The sequence below is a fragment of the Anabrus simplex genome, chromosome 10, assembly GCF_040414725.1.
Source record: "Anabrus simplex isolate iqAnaSimp1 chromosome 10, ASM4041472v1, whole genome shotgun sequence".
NCBI lineage: Eukaryota > Metazoa > Arthropoda > Insecta > Orthoptera > Tettigoniidae > Anabrus > Anabrus simplex.
In genome coordinates, this window is record NC_090274.1 from 46,339,696 (window position 1) to 46,353,555 (window position 13,860).

Sequence of the window (13,860 nt, forward strand, 5' to 3'; positions counted from 1 at the left end):
TGGGAGCAAATATTTTTTAAATCACATTTTCTGTTCCTGTTATGTTTGACCGAGGTAATGAAAATTCAATACTTTCTTTCAGAATTGCTTTTCTTGGAATAAAGTAACCATAACCACACATAGGGACCTTAGTTTAAGGGACTGTCATTCTGATGATGATGATGATTATAATGATGCTTGTTTAAAGGGGCCTAACATCTAGGTCATCGGCCCCTAATCACATGAGAGACTGCCATTCTACATAGCAACTAATGTGTGTCTAAAGCAGAACAAAACTTACCCATAAGCTTGAAAATATCACTTCAGAAGTGTACTCTCAGAATATAAGCCTATCATGAAGGAAAATCCATAAAGAAATATGCATTGCATTGTATAGACTACAATGGCTCATTTCTTACCATTTGTATTTGACTCAGATCAGTTGAAATTCTTCAGATGAGTAAGTGGTTATAGCAATGACTTTTGGGAATAGCTCCCCTTCTAGAGTTTCTCCATCTAAAACTTGAATAACGTGCCGGAGTTGTGGTGCGGTTCACGGTAGTTCAAGCACTTTGCACGCCTGTAGGAGATTGAGGTTTTAATCATGACTGCGGTCACTTTATATTTTTTTAAGTCTTACTCAAGATACTCAACAGTAAGGGGTTATTAGTGTAGCATTGTGATGCATTATTCGCATGTGAGAAATACCGTAAATTGCATCAGTAGACTAAGCGCCATTTTTTCAAGAAAGTCTACGTACTGTGAGTATTAAAATGTTGAAATTTGGTGGTAAGGTACAATCCATTATCTTACAACACTAGGAATACCATGTTTAGGAAAATTTTGTTTGCTCGAATTTACACATAAACTTAAATATGAATATCTCAAAACCAACTTTTGGCACTTGGTCTAATGATGCATAACGGCATCCATATATATAGTGAATATTTTTAGATTGTAATATGTGTATTGATTTGGTGGTTTAAGTATTTTTTTTTTCTCAAGTTATTAGTCAATATGGACCATGAACATGATTACTTGTAATAACTATAAACATTAGTCGCAAACCAAATATCTTCGGAGTTATGGTCTACTACCACCATCAGTGATCACTATGTTCCAATAATTTATGAATGGTTATTTAATAGTAACTTGTTTCAATAGCCTGGTTTCATCTAATCTTGGTATATGACAGAAAAAGGCAATTCTCGTTTTTCTCATTGTGTCTATTATTGACTTGCTTTCCTGCATTAGGCATTATCCACCTACCTGGTGCTTTTTTTATTAATGATTGATCTGATTATCCTTCTGTCAACCTTCTGCAGTCTATTTAAATTTAAATAGTGTTTCACTAAGTCACGTCAGGCTTAATGACAGTAGTGAAGGTGTTTTTTTGTAATCTAAATGTTCTGCCTTCTACTGATGCTCTCTCATTGGAATTCAAGGTTATTTACAATCATAATTTCTTTCGTATTGTTTAGTAAAATAGCTCGTGCTTCACCTTTGAAGTTTAGCAATATTTTTGTTTTTTCAAATGAAATTTGTAATCCAACTTTTGTTGCTATATTTTCAAGTTCTTCTTTATGAAATTTAGCTAAGAAACAAAATATAATTTACATTTGTTATGAGTAAGTTTCAACCCCCTTTTGGGAATAATATTTTTTCAGTTGTTGCAAATCATCTTGGAGTTTTAAAGAAAAGACTGAAAAACTAACCTTCAGAAACAAATAAAATCATTATCATAGGCAATCAAAAAAAAAATCTGATGTTTATTAGAATCATTCGAGGACAAGTTTTAATGGCTGAACTGTTTGGCAGATCATAATGAACCTTCTGAACGATTCTGAAACAAGCGAACAACTGCTCAAGTGCCGCGAGTTTCGACTCGAACCAATATTCAAACTCCTGAAAAGTGAGTATCCAGTGATCCAGAACCTGGCAATAAAGATACTGGATGCCTTATCATATCACTATGAAGATGACAACATCCAAGAACAATTCTGTAAATATGGTGGAGTGGAAACCTGTGTCGAGATTCTCCAGGTAACTATCACACCCTTAAGTACAGGGTGTCGCAGGAGGAATGGTCAATATTCAGGAATATGACAGGAACGATCTTTGAAGTAAAAGAACTTCATATGGACATATGCCCGATTCTGAATGGTTTCAGAGTTAGAACACATTTAATGTACATTTGTTTTGGGGTTAGCGGTGTGCACGTATGCGTCTTACCCACACAACCACTTTGACGTTTTATTCTAGGCCAAACCTACTTCGTTGCTTTCAACCTTTTTGCTCGGGATGTCTTTCTGCCATTGAACTAGTCCATTGAATGTGCAGTTGTGAGCGAAGTGGTGTGAGGGACTGAGATTGTATCAGAGAGAAAGGGTGTATTCTGCCCAAAGGCAGGTCTGAACCTATGCAGAGGTGTGCCTGAGCTGGAGTTTATGTGCGGTAGGGTGGCCTGTTCCTTTCCAGTCCTCCATTCCCTTACCCATCCAAATCTTGACCACGCCCAATGTTGTTTAACTTCAGAGATCTCACAGGATCCGGTGTTTCAACACAGCCGTTGGCTGTATCAGTGAGAAGCATCGGTTAAATGTGTTTGTACACGCGCTGGCTAAAATGGCGCACATCTACACTAATGAAGAATATGCAGACATGGTGTATGTTTACAACTTCTGTGATGATACTGCTGCTGTTGAGGAATACCGTCGGCACTTTGCGACACATCAAATTCCTGATCGTAGAGTGTTTGCCAGAGTTTTCAGCACATTCTTGAAACAGGTATTCTTCCAAGTTCCCATTTTTCTTCTAAACGTGTAGTTCAACAACCCGTGCAGGAACAGCAACACATTGTTGAAATGGTACAGCGTTGTCCTACTACCAGCATACGGCGGATTTCTGCACGTATCAGTGTCCCACAAATATGTGTATGGCCAACTTTACATGTGGAAAACTTGTACCCATTTCAAAACGTCAAAGAGGTTGGGTGGGTAAGACACATACATGCGCGCCACTTGCCCAAAAACAAATATACATTAAATGTGTTCTATCTAGGAAACCATTTGGAATAGGGAATATGTCCATAGTGCTTCAAAGTATAGTTCTTGTCATGTCTCTGAATATTGACCATTTTTCCTGTAACATCCTGCATAATTCTAGGTTGTTTTAATAAGTTACCTTAACAGTAATAATTTCATGTGACTATTGCTAGCATGGCACAGCTGCTATAAGACCTTCCCCGCTTTATGGAGAGAAAAATACATTTTTATTCCGTTTTAGCCACCTAAAACTGGGAATTATTAAAAAATATGCAAATGCTGTTGTCTAATATCTAATTCTTTCCTTTAATTTCATAAAATAATAAAAAATGAGCGTAAATATGCACAAAATGTCATTTGACACAGCTAACCGATTCGTACATTGCCACAGAAAGTTGTAGAGACTAGTACAGCAGCATGTCGAAGTGCAATTAGTATGTGATGGCTTCTTCTTCTTCTTCTTATGATGACGTCACCCTCCGAAGGTTGGCGATCCAATTGATTATGATTACATGCGAAACGGCAGCATGGAAGATTTCTATCGACTTATGTCCATGCCACCGCCGCAAGTCTTTCAGCCAGGAATTTCTCCGTCTTCCCACAGATCTTTTCCCATCAATCTTCCCACAGATCTTATCCCATCAATCTTCCCTTGAATGATCAGTCGGAGAAGTTCATATCGTTCACCTCTCACGATGTGCCTGAGGTAGCTGAGCTTACGCTCCTTGATGGTTATGAGAAGCTCTTTCTTCTTGTTCAAGATGTTGAGGACTTCTCATTTGTCTCCTTTTCTACCCAAGATATTCGAAGTATTCTTCTGTATAAGTACATTTCAAAAGATTCAATCCGCTTCTCCAATAAAGGGCTCAGCGTCCACCCTTCGAAACTATACAGAAGGACAGGCAAGACATAACAACGTAGCATTCAAATTCCGAGCTGGAGGTTGAGTTCTCGGCTGGTGAATAAGTTCTCATGGTATTGAACATATTTTTTGTTTGTCCAATCCTACATTTTGAATCACAATGCTGGTTCACTAGAGTTCCAAGATATTTATGGAAGATACTTGTTGGATGATGATGTCGATGTAAAGGGAGGCCTGTTTTGGTGTTTTTGAGAATACAATGAGCTTGGTTTTGTTAATATTTAAGGATAAACCGAACCATAGATTTCACTGGTCCTCACGATGTTGTTTATAATGATTTGATGATCACTAGGGTTGCTGGCTAATAATAATAATAATAATAATAATAATAATAATAATAATAATAATAATAATAATAATAATAATAATAATAATAATAATAATAATAATAATAATAATAATAATAATAATAATAATATGGCCTCAGCTACCGTGTGCAGACATTTCAATTTGACGCCATCTGGCTGTCTGCTCGTCAATTTCGACGTTCCGTTTTACTCTAGGCCCCCACTAGATGGCAGACCGAGTAAACCGAAACTCTCTTGGGCGTCTATGGCTGAGATTTAATGAATTTTGTCGGGTAAACACCAAATGTGTCACCAGAGATCTTTTACATGCCGACATCGTACGACATGGAGTGTCGAATGGACTTTTTTCCGCCCTTCAAAAATCCGACTACCTCTGCTGGGTTTGAACCCGCTATCTTGGGATCCGGAGGCCGACACTCTACCGCTGATCCACAGAGGCAGCTACTGGCTAATACAATCGTGTTATCAGCAAAGCGGATGTTATTAATGACATAGCCATTGATCTTGATACCTAGATCTTCCATAGCCTCTCTGAACACAGCTTCAGAGTAGATGTTGAAAAGGAGTGGGGACAAGACACATCCTTGGTAGACACCTCTTCATATATATAGCTATGTCTTCAATATTAGTTCCTTCTACTTTGACCTCTGCCATTTGATTCCAGTACAGATGAGTAATGATATGAAGATCACCAACATCTACACCAGTAGATTTTAAAATCTGAACAAGTTTTGCACGAGATATGCAATCAAAAGCTTTTCGGTAGTCAATGGAGCAAGAGGCATCCCTGGGTCAAAACATTCAAGGAGAAAAGAGCCTCACGAGTACCCGGTCCATTCCTAAAGCCAAACTGAGTATGTCCAACTTGGCGTTCGCATTTGAGGTAGATTCGAGTGTGGATGATGTGCAGAAATACCTTTAGCACATGGGACATTAGGCTGATCATACAATAATCAGCACAATGTGATGCACTAGCCTTTTTAGGTATGGTGACAAAAGTAGATCTTAGCCAGTCAGATGGAATTTTACCAGATTTATATATTGCATTGAATAATGTAGTTAGCAGGTCTAGTCCGCTGCCATGGCCTTCAGCAATGAGTTTGAGTGTTTCTGCACGAATCTTGTCTGGACCTACAGCTTTTCCATTCTTCTGGAGTTTGATTGCATACAGTACTTCCTTTTGGGTTGGTTATATTTGGACTTGTTTCGCTGCCTTCGCCAATAAAAGGTGGTTTGTCTGGCCTTTCATCGCTAAATAGGTTTTCAACATATTCTTTCCAACATTTCAACTTGTCTTCGACTCCTACCAAAATGGTGTCATTGGCATCCCTCAGTATAGCTTTACATGGCCTGAGATATTTCCTTCAAAGTTCCTTGATCTTCTTGTGGAGATTAAACAAGTCATATTTCTCTTGGAGAATTTCTATTTCTCTAAATCTCTCCATGAGCCATAGATCTTTTGCTTCCCTACACTTCCTCCTCACTGTCCTGTTTAGTTCTTGGTACTGGACTTATTTACATTTTTCACTTTCCATCTTTGGTCCATAAGCTGTAGAAGAATATCTTCTGTCATTCCATTCCATTTTAGCTACCTAAAACTAAATGTGATGGCATAAAACTTTTTTTTTTTTTACAATTTGTTTTACGTCACACGACACAGATAAGTCTTATGGCGATAATGGGATAGGAAATGCCTAGGAGCGGGAAGGAAGCGGCCGTGACCTTAATTAAGGAACAGCCCCAACATTTACTTGGTGTGAAAATGGGAAACCACTGAAACCATCTTCAGGGCTGCCGACAGTGGGGCTCAAACCCACTATTATTTAGACGTACTGTATATTATGTACTCGTAAGCTTTCCTCTCAATGATGTATCACTACGGTGGTTAAGTGTGAGAGAGGGCCAAGAGCGCTAACTTCGCCAATTACAAAGGCATCATCATCATCATCATCATCATCATCATCATCATTGGCGGTCTGCCTATCGGCAGGTCTTCGCATGAATTCTCCACGCTGTTCTGTCTTCAGCCATTCTCTTTGTCTTCCAATAGCTTCTATTGACCTTCACACTGTCTACTAACTGATACCTCTTCCTTCCTCTCTTCAGTTTTCCTTGTATCGTTCCTTCCAATGCTTCTTGTTATTACACATTTTTATTGCAAACAGTGGCCTAACAAATTTTTCTTCTGCCTTTGAATGCATTCCAATATTGTTCTCCTTCCTTCACCCACTCTTTTTAATACTTCATCATTCCTTACTTTTCCTGCCAGTTGATTTTCTCCATCTTCTGCCAGATCCACATTTCAAATGCTTCTCGTCTTCTTTCTTCCTCTTTTCTCAACGTCCAAGTCTCAGCCCCATAAAGTGCCACACTCCACACAAAGCACTTCACTAACCTCTTCTTAAGGTCCTTATTTAGAGGCCCACTCAACAGTGTCCACAAAGGCATAATAAATAAATATTAATTAAGACAGTAGTTCTTGTACTTTCACTTTTAGATATTTGACTGGAAGGATCTGCATGCTGGTCTGCTGGGTGTCTTGGAGAATGTAGCTGACAATCCTCAGACGGCTACCTATCTACATGCACAAGGATGTATCGACAAGCTGATCCACTACATGGAAGACATCCACGACCAGGAAATGGTAGAGAGGACATTGGCAGTTGTCATCAAGATGGCTAATACTGACATTGGCCGACAGGTTAGTGGGCTGCTGTGCTAGTTTTAGGAAGTGGTAAGTTCATACAGGGTAACCATATTTCTGAAGGTCCAAAACAGGACATCTGTTTTCAAAACATTTCTTTTTATTTAAAAAACAACCTTTGAAGGTGGCAGAGTGAAAAAGTTTAACAATTTATTTTCATGATATGGGTTTTTGGGCTTATGCCATGTCAAGAAAACAAGGTGAAACTCTCTACGTTTTGCAGAGAACTTTGCTCTGTGTCTTCAGAAGAAAATCTCAAATGTTCCCAAGGAAGGCTTCTACAATAATGAGGGTTTGAATTTAAGAATGCTTTACCATTGGAGCTGTAGTGGTATGCACGTTCGTCACCAGGTGGCTCGCTGTATGCTGGCACAGTGCTTCAAGCGGGAGCTGACGACAACATTAAGCTCCAATTAAGATGTCCATCACACCGCGTGTGTGTGTGAGAAGTAACAGAGAGGACATCAGACGAATCAGGGACAAATGTGGTAGAAGAAATAAATAGAAACTGTTAAAATAAAATACAACAAAAAACACCAGGATAGAACAGAACAGAGCTGAAGAATGGAAAGAAAGTCATCATCATCATCATCATCATCATCATCAATGTCCCACTCCAGTCGCCCAGGTGTGGTTAACAAGTCTCCTCCACTCCTTTCTGTCTTTCCACTTTTTCCTGCTCCATTACTTCTGCCACATCCAATCCAGCTTCTCTAATGTCCTTACAAATCTGATCCATCCACCTTCTTCTCGGTCTTCCAACTGGTCTCTTTCCCTTAACTTCTCTTCCCAATTCCCTTCTTGCTACCCGTTCCTTTCCCATTCTTTTTACATGCCGGGACCATCTAAGTCTTGCTTTCTGTATCTTCTGTACTAACTGTTCTATATTCAGCTCTTCTCTGATTTTAATGTTTTGAATTCTATCTGTTCTTGTCTTTTTAAAAGTCCATATGTTACAATTGGTATGAAATACTGTTTATATAATGTTAATTTCGTTCTCTTGGGTACTTTGTGCTCTCTGACTTGATAAAATGTTGTACCTTTACTTAGTCTGTTATTAATTTCAGGATTGATTTCATTCCTTCCATTAATAATGCTACCCAGATATGTAAACTGTTCTACATTCTCTAACTGTTCTCCATCTATGTTCACTTGGCTTCTATTTTTCTCTTTTCCACAGTGCATGACTACAGTTTTATTTTTTTATTTTACTAATTACCATTCCAAACTCCTTCAGATTTTAATTCCAAATGTCCAGTCTCCTTTGTACTTCCCTTTCTCCCTTTCCCTAAATCACCACATCATCTGCAAATACCAAAGCATTCACTTCATCACTATTGATACTCTGTTTTGCACGTTTTATGATTTCATCCATCAATATAATAAACAATAATGGCGACAGTGCACTTCCTTGCTTGAGACCTCTTTTTGTATAAAATGTTTCAGAGTCACCACTCCCCACTTATACACTGCTTTTACTCTCATGATATAACATTTTTATCTTGTTAATTACTGATTTTGGCACATTCCTTTTCAGTAGGCATTCCCATACATGTTTTCTCTTAACTGTATTATAAACTTTTTCCAAATCCAAAAATGTGAAGATGATTTCATTCCTTTCCAGATGTTTTTCCATTATCGTTCGCATTGTAAATATCAATTCTGTTGTTGATCTATTCGGTCTAAAGCCATATTGTTCTTCCTCTAACTGTGTTTCTATTATATCCCTCAGTCTTTTGTCTATGATTTTCTCCATTACTTTTAGCCCATGTGATAATAGGGTTATACCTCTATAATTTTCACATTTCTCCCTATTTCCTTTTTTGAACAGTGGTACAATGGGACAATGGTACAATGGAAAGAAAGTCGGTGTGTAGAGAAAACCAGAGGATGATAATGATGTGAGATGGTCTGAGGGGTGCAGGGGCATAACTGATGTACACATGTTATGAAAGTATGATATTAACACATAACACATAGCTTGGAATGAACCAACTGGTGATGACAAACATATGAATTTGGAAAACACCGAAACAATATAACAATATAGAAAGGACAGAGAAGAGAACTACCTACGTAAATCCCCAATGGCTGGCAACCATGTATTACTTAATTGATAACCAGTGTCCTTGTTTGAAATTGTTAGGATGTTTACGTACTTTCACAGCTTCCTGTATAATCCTGTAGTGTTTAGTGTGGGTAAGAGCTTGAACATCTTGGAACACGACATCAGGACCCGATGATAGGGTGTGGTTTGCTATTGGTGACTTTGTCTGGTTGGTTGAGACAGATATTTCTTTGGTGTTCCTTGATGCGAGCCCCAATGGACCAGCATGTTTGGCAAATCTATATCTTGCCGCAAGTACAGGAAATTTTGTACACCCCAGGGTGTACTACCCACCCTCAGTATTGTAGAAGACTTCCCCGTGAACACTCAATAATTTCTTCTAAAGATGCAGAGCAAAGTTCTCTGTCTACAAAAATTGGCTTTGAAAGCATCAGTATTAACAATTTATTATTACTTTCTATTATTGCACCACACCATGGTCTAGGGTTAGTGAGCCTGCCTCTTACTCAGAGGCCTTGGGTTCAATTTCCAAACAGATCAGGAATTTTCACGTAGACCTGTGATCCACTTTGTTTACATGATTACAATTGAGGATGTATCTGATAGTAGGATGGTGAAAAGTCGAGAATAACAGCCAAAAGGACTCGTCGTATTGACCATGCGTTACGTCATAAATAAGCAGATCTTCAGGCTGAGTAGCAGTCGTTTGGTAGGCCAAAGCCAATCAGGGCTGCAATGCCATTTTTTGCTCTTTAGTTCTAACCTTTACGATCCTACTAGGTCTCCAAAATGCGTAAAATTCCTGCTGTCAAGTACCTAGGAGAGTGGTTCGGAACAAACTAGAGCAAGACCCTGGTCATAGACACCAGATGCACCAAATTGGAGATGGCCTGGTGCTCCTGCTGGAGCATATACACTTAAGTACTTCTTTAAGAACGTCATGTTCAAGCATTACCCTGGACAATGACGAGTAGGGAGGAGAGTAGAATTCAAACCAGTGAAATTAAATTCCTAAGAAGTATGAAAGGAAAGCCAGGGATAAAAACAAATATGTGAGAAAGGAGGTCAGAATGGAAAACCTAAATGATAGAATTGATAGGAGTAAACTAAGATGGTTTGGACATGTGAAGAGGGTGGAGGAGAAAAGAATATCAAAACAGATGATGTAGGTGAAGTTAAAGCGAAAAAGAGCAAGAACAAGGTGGATTAATTCAGTAAAGAGGTGTGCAAGAAGAAGAAATTCAGACTGGGAAAAAATGATTCAAGAGGAATGGTGGAAGGAGAGAGGAAGGGGCAGAAGTGTCATAAATGCCCTGACACAGCAGGAGCTGGATAAGGGAAAGGAGGAGGAGGATGATGATGACAAGGATGTAAGCAAGAGGGCATATAAGTCACTTATTACAGTATGGTTCCAATGTATGGGACCCTTACCAAGATAACTTGATTAAAGAACTGGAAAAAATCCAGAGGAGTGCAGCACCACGGTTCAGGATTATTTCTGACAAAAGAATAGCGTTACAAAAATGTTGCAAACTTTGTGCTGGAAAGACCTGGGAGTAAGGAAATGAGCTGCTTGACTAAGATGTATATTTCAAGCTGTCTGAGGAGCGTGGGTGTGGAATGACAGCAGATGAATAAGCTTGAATAGAGTTTTTAAAAGTAGGAAAGATGAAGATCAAGTTGTAATTCAAGAGGACAAATTGGGGTTAAAACTCGTTTATAGGAAGACGAATTAGATATTGGAATAATTTACCAAAGAAGATGTTTGATCGGTAAACAATTGAGTGCTAGAATATGAGAGTGAGCTAACTCACAAAAACATGAGTTTTGCTTTTGACTTCATTGCATGAAATTGAGCACGTTAACAGTCACATTTTTGGTTCATAAACAATTATTTATAGTAAAAAAATATAGGAAAATTAAAATAGTCTTCTAGTATCCATTATTTATCTGAAAAAAGTGAGCTCCAAATGGCAAAAGTCTGAAAAATGAAATTTAAAAATCTGTTACATTTACAACAGTTGAATTTTCATAAATTAACTGTTTTTAAATGCAGTTAGGTTCAGATTTACTGCAACATGAATATCTAGTTACATTTCAGGTTTACTAATAGTGTCTGGGTTTAGGTCACACCAATTCTAAGTAGTCATCTGTCACCATCAGCCATGATGTCAAGACTAAAACATCTGACAGCAAGCACGTGCTATTGGCTAGCACTAGCCGACATAATGTTACCGCGTGGCTTCGCTCCCTCTCGCATTTTAGCATGCAATTGATAGGGAATCTGCTACTTGGGGAACAGCCCTACACGCTTATCAGTGATTCCTGTCTCTGCCACGAAATTTTAAAAACATGGTATGAGAGCTCGAACAGCCTCAGGATCCTCAGCAGGTCAACTGAGTAGATGTGGGTTCGATTCTCACCTCAGCCATCCTCAAAGTGGTTTTCCGTGGTTTGCCACTTCTCCTCCAGGAAAATGCTGGGATGGTACCTAACTTAAGGCCATGCCTGCTTACTTCCCTCTTTCTTGTCTATCCCTTCCAACCTTCCCATCCCCTCTATAAGGCCAATGGCTTGGATATTGGACTCCTTTAGACTGCAAGTATCATTGATTCAGTATTGTGCTATGGAAGCAGTCCCTTGGTCAGTAATACTATTGTTTTACGTCAGTTTCTGTGAATGTGAGGCATTGTGGGTTGGATTCACTGATTGTTTTAAATTCATATTCGTCCATTCATTCTTCATCATCACGTTTTGAATTCTGGTCAGTGGATGAAATTTGTATTTTTAAATTGTCATTACATTTTGTAGCATTAGGGGCCGATGACCTAGATGTTAGGCCCCTTTAAACAACAATCATCATCATCATCATCATCATCAGAAGTAACAGAAAATATTAAATATTGTTCACAGACTGGCTGTTTATCACATTCTTCCTAGTCGTTAGTGAAAGCCATAACAGCGGTATACAAACTTGCAAATTTATTGTTTCAGTACCTGTACGACAATCACGTCCTCGATTCGATCCTGAGGCACATACGTGACGAGAGTAGTGGAGTGGTGCAAGGAGCATGCATGGCAATAGCACAAATGACCAACCATTACAAGGCAGTGGAGACTCTGGTGAACGAGTTCCCCATCCGCGAGGTCACTTCCATCATGAAGAATGACACACGCAGTTGGGAAGCTCGTCAGGCAGCGGCTCATGCTTTATGCTGTCTACTCAGAGTCGATAAGAGGTTCTGCATAGGAGCTGTTGAAACACGACGGCACGTAAGTTGTAAAATTTGTTAATGTAATTCAATATTCATTCAACTGGCTCACAATGGGCGACAACCACCTTTAAGTACCGTATTTTTAAAGATTTCTTCACACTCATTTCACATTTTTTTACTTATCAGCCCAAGTTGGTTATGTGGATTATGTTGATCCACGAAATATCACTGTAATGTTTGTCACAAATGGAAGATAAGAATTGCTTTTACTCAAATAAGGTCTCAAATCAGAGGTTGATTAAAAAAAATCAGAAATATTTTATTTTAGAGAATTCATACTTTACTGCCTTACAACTACTATTTCTGCTACGTCGCAGCGACTCCATAAGTGCTTTGTTTGTCTAGCATTGTCGGGTGTGATGTCTTTGCTCACTGAATTTCTTTGGTGTCATTTTATTGATTTTTTTCTCATTCGATGTAATTTGCAGGGCTCACTTCATGTGCCCTAACTGATTCATTAAACGATTTATTGGTCCAGGGATCATGCTATTTTCCTTTTAAAATATATATATTGGTCCAGGGATCATGCTATTTTTCTTTCAACAAAATACCCATGCTGGACATATGGAAAAAAAGAGAATTCACAGACATAGAACTCCCATTCATCGGTGCCAGCCCTGGACCTCAAGAAAGAAACAAAAGACTGCGCGAGCAGCGGAATGCAACATAATGGAGTCCCTTTTACAACCTGTTAGTATGTATACATATTTCTCGTTAGTAACGACGGTATTTCTTAATCAACCTCCGATTTGAGATGTTATTTGAGTAAAATCAATTACTATCTTCCATTTGTGACGAATATTACAGTGATATTTCGTGGATCAACATCATTTACATAACCGCCCAAGTTTCTCTTCGCAACCTTGCTTTTTCCATTACAGATTGGAAATTCATTGACGGTTTCCACTATGGTCACAGTTTACCATGCACCTGTTACTTTTCTAACACAGCTTCTCAGTTTTGTCGCTGCCCTCCCGACCATTTGAAATAAGGCAAATACTCCTAGCCAACAATGGAAACAATCTTCAAGAACGGGAACACTAAATTGAGAAGAAATTGAGAATGTTGCTATTCTAAAATTTTAAATTCATCGGTGTTTTCCCATCACTTATCACCTGGCACATTGTCCCCTCTCAAACTTGGTTTCTCAAGCTTTTTCAGCCTGAATTTTCAAAATGGTGATTTTGTCTGTTTTTGAATTTTTATCAAACTAAAATTTTTAGATTAAGAGGTTCACAACCCCACCATTAGCCCTCATTGTTTTGTTTCCACCTGTATAATTTCTTTTCTTTCTTTTTCTTCTTAGTTTTAGCACACTTTCTGGATTTAATTATGTTTTATATTAACCTTTTTTCACTGAATTTGTCTCAGCAAGTTATTTATTGCTCCATCTAATGATGGAATTATGTTTTGTATTGAATTAGGAGGATAATTTAATTATTCCTTTGTAAACTGAAAACCGTCAATACGGAATTATTCTCATATCTTTTAACACTTCAGTTGTGACAAAGTAGTGCTGTAACTGTAGCTTAGATCCTTTCCAACAGAAAAAATATTAAT

General features: G+C 38.4%; 1 protein-coding gene across 1 annotated transcript in view; it reads left to right on the forward strand.

Annotated features, from left to right (window-relative positions):
* Nucleotides 1–13,860, forward strand: part of LOC136881794 (armadillo repeat-containing protein 3) — a 71,213-nt gene that overhangs the window by 27,112 nt on the left and 30,241 nt on the right. Inside the window, exons 4-6 of the mRNA XM_067154231.2 lie at nt 1,798–2,022; nt 6,751–6,954; nt 12,020–12,298. Of these exons, the coding sequence (XP_067010332.2) occupies nt 1,798–2,022; nt 6,751–6,954; nt 12,020–12,298 (708 nt within the window). The remainder of the gene's footprint in view (nt 1–1,797; nt 2,023–6,750; nt 6,955–12,019; nt 12,299–13,860) is intronic.